The sequence below is a fragment of the Nicotiana sylvestris genome, chromosome 2 (assembly GCF_000393655.2).
Source record: "Nicotiana sylvestris chromosome 2, ASM39365v2, whole genome shotgun sequence".
In the NCBI taxonomy this organism is placed as follows: Eukaryota; Viridiplantae; Streptophyta; class Magnoliopsida; order Solanales; family Solanaceae; genus Nicotiana; species Nicotiana sylvestris.
Genome location: NC_091058.1, coordinates 90286554 through 90292747, shown reverse-complemented (window position 1 = coordinate 90292747; position 6194 = coordinate 90286554). Strand labels below are relative to the sequence as shown.

Sequence of the window (6194 nt, the reverse complement as noted above, 5' to 3'; positions counted from 1 at the left end):
TCTATTCTTCTCCCCGACATATGTCATATGTTCCCCCTGACTCTATTTTTCCCCTTTTGGCATCAACAAAAAGACACAGTCAGACAAAAAGGCATAAAAAGGTCCAACAAAACTAACTCATGTCACATATGTGCACACAATCATGATAGAAAAGAAAAGTAAAAGGGAAAACAAGCATTGTACAAGCAAAAGAAGAGTTGTTTTATTGATAAGAAATTTTATTATTTCAACAGGAACAACAACGATGAAATCCAACATGCCATCACAAAAAGACAAACAAAAAGAAAAACAACAGCCATAAAATCATTAGAGTAAAAGATAACTGGCCACTGAGAGGATCCTAGGGGCACTACAAGAGGGAGGCTTGGAAGAGGAGGCAACAATGGTTTTGAGAGTTATGTCCATGCGGGTAGTTGCAGATAACTGTTAGTCAAGAAGTTTCCCCCGCAGGTTCTCCACTAGTTGCCTAAGTCCAGAACTTGTCTCATACATGCCATCTCCTAGATTTGTCGGGCAAGCGTGCGACCCCACAAGACTTTTTCTGAGTTAGCTCTCCTGCCCAAGGCCATTTTCACTTAGAAAGGTCTTCATTGAACCAGGTCCTCCCACAGTTTCCCACTTTTGTTTTCTAGATATTTCAATAAACTTCTCATTCCTGCTTGCAATAGCCACAATGTCACCCTCAAACAAATCCTTCTCAGCCATAACCTTTTGTAGATCTTTTCACTAAGGAACTAGGTTCCTCCACAGTATCTTTATCAACCTCAATAATTGGAATGTGTTTATCAGCCACAGCTTCTCCCTATTTAATCAACCTCTTCTTCTTCTTTTTTTCTTAATACTCTGCTTACTCTTCTGCAAGGCAGAGTCAAAAGCTTCTTTCTTCAACAACCACCTGGTTTGTTTCAGCTAAAAAAGAATCAGGTTCTTTAACAGGTTCTTCTATGATGGTATCATGAACCGGAGACTCAATAAGCACCAGAGTCCATTCATCCCCTAAGAATGGAGTTTCCTCTCCCTGGGATTCAGGAACAGAGGAGAAGTAGGTTTTGCAACACATGAAAGTGAGACAGGGTTTGATGGATAAGTAAAGGTGACTGGAGATGATAAGGCAACCTGTATGGGTACAGTAGTATCAGTGATAGTGAAGAAGTGGATTTCTGGTGATGGCATTAAGGGAGAAGGAGATGTAGGAGTAATGTTGATGGCAAAAGAAAAAGACGATTATTCGTTGGCCATGGTGAGAAAAATGGTAGAGAGTTCTGAAGGAAAAATTAAAAAGATGCAAAGGGAGATAATGGTTTAGAACTGCTGGTCTGAAAAGTCGGATAATGTGGCAGTTGAATTAATTTTGCTATCTTTTTTTTGAACAAGCATGCGAAAAACACATTACTACCAACCTGTGGTGCAGGAACCAGGTTCCTGACCTGTTTTTGTAAAATGGTTTTATGCAGCTGTCCTTCAAAGTTCAACAATGTACCTTTAGCTTCTATGATCATTATGCATGTTTACCTGTAACGCTATAGATATGAGTTAGGCCTAGTTAGAAAATACTTTAGCCAATTTTACCTTAGTGTGACCATCATAGCCGTGTCAACAGAACCAGGTTCTAAATTAGGTTTAAGTAATCCCAGCGACATCTTGTTTCTCAAAGTGTTCCCTACTCAGAGCTTTGGTGAAGATATCTGCAATTTGATCTTCTGTGCAACAAAATCTTCCAATTGTTGCTTGATCCACAGTGAATGAGCACATCACGAGGAAACTGCAACAAATTTTGCTTCAGCTGAAGGATAGTACAGAACCAGGTTCTGTGCGCCCTTAAAATATTAGAATTCTCTTAGCAGCCTTTAGATGAGATACCTTAAAATTTGATTAGAATCTTGAACATAATATAATACTAAATACAATGTCTGGTCTGCTGGCAGTAAGGTAGAGTAGAGGTCCAATGATTCCCATGCTTCCATATCACACCTTTTCAAGAGTTCTTTGACACATTTCTGCTGACTGATACATGTTCCCGTTATGGACTGCTTCACTTGAAGACCCAGGAAGACATTCAGTTCCCCCATCATACTCATTTCAAACTCACTTCCTATGAGTTTAGCAAATTCTTCACATAATGAGTTAGTTGTAGCTCCAAATATGATGTCATCCACATAAATCTAATCAATGAGCAGGTTCCTTCTTTGTTTCTTCATAGACAATGTATTGTCATTCTTTCCTCTTGTGAAGCCATTTTCCAAGAGAAACTTGGATAGTCTCTCGTACCAGGTTCTAGGGGCCTGCTTCAATACGTACAATGCCTTATCCAATTTGAATACATGTTCAGGATGTACATGACGTTCAAAAGCCTGGAGGTAGCTTGATATAGACTTCTTCTTTGAGAAACCCATTCAGGAAGGCACTCTTCACATCCGTTTGGAATAAGGTGAATTCCATATGTGAAGCAAAGGCAATGTGGATCCTAATAGCTTCCATGCGAGCTACTGGCCCAAAAGTCTCGTCATAATCGATCCCTTCCTCCTGATTGAATCCTTGGACAGCAAGCCTTGCTTTGTTCCTTGTAGCATTTCCATGTTCATCCAGCTCATTCCTGAATACCCACCTGGTCCCTATGATGGTTCTGTCTGAGGGTCTAGGTACCAGGTGCCATGCCTTGTTTCTTTCAAATTGATGTAGTTCCTCTTTCATTTCAGTAATCCAATATGCATCCTACAAGGCTTCCTTGATATTTTTGGGTTCTATTTGGGATATAAATGCTGAGAAGGCTAGGGAATTTCTGGTTTTTTGTTCTTGTCTGAACTCTAGAATCAAGGGGTGATTATATTATCAAGTGAATGGGAGCTTTTGTGTTTCCAATTTGGGACTGAAGTTTGATTTGTAGAGAAACTGGGTAAGTTAAATGGATTTTCCTGCACTCCTTGTTCTGTTACTTGGGGAGTGCCTTGCACTACATCTCCAACTCTTTCTTCTGCTTTAGGGGTAATGATGGAAGTATCAGGTTCCTCTTGAGAAGTAGAAGAGGATGTTGCATTGTCTCTCACTTGTCTCCTTCATATTACTCATCAAATCAGCCTTCCCATTTGAAACTCCAGATATTTCCCAGGGACCAAAAGTGGTTCATTATCTTAATCATCATTGTTTCCTCTTTTTTAGAGGAGAATGTCTCGTTGAATAGCACGTGAACACTTCCTTCCATACAGTGTGCCAATTTGTTGTAGACTTTGCGGGCTTTGCTTTGAGGGGAGTATCCCAGAAGGACTCCTTCATCGGTTTTTGCATCAAACTTCCTAAGTTGATCCTTCCCGTTGTTGAGAACATAGCATTTTCATCCAAAGGTTCTCAGATGAGTCATCTTGGGTTTCCTTCCAGTCAGCAACTCATGGGGAGTTTTGTGCAGGAGAGGTCTGATCATGCACCTCTTTTCACTCCTGCTCAGTATTCCCATAGGAATTGCATGCTCCGTATTCTTTGAGCTTTGAATTTGACAGATCATGACCAGGTATTCATCAATATCTCTAGAAGTGAGAAACTTGTATCCCCCCCCAATCCTTTATCCCAAGTCTTAGAATCATTATCAACTGCATTCAAGCAGCCCATATCACCAGCTTAGACATGAATTTCTACCTTGTTTTCTTCCCCATACCTAGAATGTACCCCTTCTTTCCATTTTCCAAAGGGTGCATCCCTTCCTTGCAGGGCTTTCAGTGAGAGAAAATCCATAGTATTTCCATTCATGTGCTTTGAGAATCTACTATCCATGATCCATTGCAGTCCGCTTCCTCTCACTGTTCCCTGCACATCTAAATTATGGGTTAGATTTAGGAACCAAAACTAGTTTGGGTCCCTTGTTATGATAAAAGGGATGTAAGTGCTTTTCTAGTCCATGCAGGAAACATTGGTTTCTTGCGAGCGATACCTGGTCCCCTGTTAGTAGTCACTTTGTCAGCAAACACTTTATTTTTCTGAATAGATTGAGCCTTGGCCTGGCAATTTTCTTTGAAGTGCCCATTGTTCCCACAGTGGGTACACAGCCAATTATCAGGAACTATGACGTACTTGTTGTGAGGGTTGTAAGGAGTTTCTTCTTTTGGAACCCGATTCCCTGCCTGTTTCCACTATTGTTGAAGTACATAGTAGTGACAACATCTGAGGACCAGGTCCACTTGAGAGATTTCTCAAGATCCCTTTTTACTCTGTTCAATTCAGCTTGAAGCTGCCTATTTTTCTCGAGTTCACCACATATCCTAGTTCTAGCAGTTTCAACTCCTTTTCAAGCCTAATGTGTTCCTCATTGGCTATCTCCTTTCCTTTTCCAGATTTTTCAGGCTTTAACTTAGTCCAGGGTTTCACTATTGTTTCCCTTAGGTCTGTAATTTTTGCCAAAAGACCATTCTTTTCTTTTCTAAAAATTTCAATGGTTTTCTTATAGTCAGTAACTACAGCCACTAAGTCGTCTCTAGTTTGTTCAGATTCTGCTAATTCTAAGGTCAAAGAATCCCTATCATCTACAAGACTATGAAATGCATTGATTAATACATTAGCTAAAGACATGAGTTTTCTTGGAGAATAGGATTTCAGATTTCTCTGAACATCCCTGAAATTTACCTCTTTGTTGTGATCGTTTTCATCATCATCTGATCGAGCCATTAAAGCAAAAGTTGAGTCATATTCAACTGATCTTTTTCTCTTGAAGTTCTTGGAGAATTCTTGCTTCAAGAGAGGACAATTTTTCATGAAGTGTCCAGCCTTTCTGCACTTGTAACAAAGATCATTGTTCTTTGATCTGTTAGAGCTATCCCTTTTTAGCACTTCTCCATTTCTTCTGATCATCTTCTGAAACTTATTGGTTAAGTAACCCATGTAAGTATCTTCCTTACTCGAATCATTGTTAGCAGCTTGAAGTACCAGGTACTTTTCCTTCTTTGGTTCTCTCCTTTCAAAAGTTGGTGGAGCAGCCATGAGGATCTTTCCTAGGTGTTAACTTGATACCACTAGTTAGAGACTGTGCGTCCACCAGACTGTATAGAGAACCGGTTTCTCTATGTATTTCCTCTAAAAATACTGATGAACCAAACTGTATAAGGATCTGGTCCTTTATCAGTTTGGTACAGTGCTAAGTTTGTGTGAGTCCACCAAATAGCAGAGTACCTGGTCCTTTGTGGGGTTCTATTGTGAATGCTAGTAAAGTTGTATGTAAATAAGGACGAAGATTTTTATGTGGAAAAATCCCACACAAGGGGATCAAAAAACTATGACCTACACCTGTAGGCTTTTAACTTCACTAACTTGCAATCTCCCCATTACAAGCCACTTTACAATAACTCTATTGCAAAGATTTCAACTAACTTGTGATGCTCTCATCACAATCCACTCTATAACTATCCTAGTTACAAAGAATTTGACTAACCTGTGGTATTTCCACCACAAGCCACTTTGTCACACTACTGTTACAAAGGCTTTGACTAACTTGTGATGTTTCCACCACAAGTCACTTTGTCACACTACGATTACAAAGGCTTTTGCTTATGACTATCCCTAGTCACAACATAAACTCAGAAGTTTACGAATTTTGGTTTGTTCCTAAGACACTTTTAAGAAAGCTAACTAGGAATTACAATGAAGAACACATAACAAAAACTCAACAACCTAAGGACTTAAGATGTCTTCGATCTTGGATCAGGTCCTTGAGGTTGAAACAGCTTTATTCTTGAGAGAGGTTCTTGAGCACTTGAGAGAATTTTTTTTTTTTGTATTTGCAAGTGTTGAACCAGAATCTTGTGTCTTGCATGAGGTTTATACTACACAAGACATTACCTTAGTGATGTCAATTCATAATGGTGATGTCCAATCTCAATGGAAAGTGATTGTTGCACTGTCTGTTGCTCTGTCTACTGTATTGTTGTAGGCAGTCACTTTCTACAGTTGATTTCCAGTTGTAGTTGACATTGTACTTCTGTTAGAGAACCCTAAGGGACCAGGTCCCTGTTGTGTTCCTCTTTGTACAGTTGTGGATAGTCACTCTGTTGTGTTCCAACTGTATAGTTGACTTGTACTTCTGTCAGAGAACCCTAAGGGATCAGGTCCCTGTTGTGTTCCTCTTTGTACAGTTGCGGGCAGTCACTTTCTGCAGTTGCGATCCAGCTGTATAGTTGACTTGTACTTTTTTCAGGGGAGCACCAAGGAATCAGGTT

General features: G+C 39.8%; 1 protein-coding gene across 1 annotated transcript; it reads right to left on the bottom strand.

The window, feature by feature from the left end:
- Positions 1 to 2343: 2343 nt before the first annotated feature.
- On the bottom strand, positions 2344 to 2691 carry LOC138885222 (uncharacterized mitochondrial protein AtMg00820-like). The gene has a single exon (XM_070166136.1). It carries the CDS (start codon positions 2689 to 2691, stop codon positions 2344 to 2346), a length of 348 nt encoding a protein of 115 aa, XP_070022237.1.
- Between the last annotated feature and the right edge of the window lie 3503 nt (positions 2692 to 6194).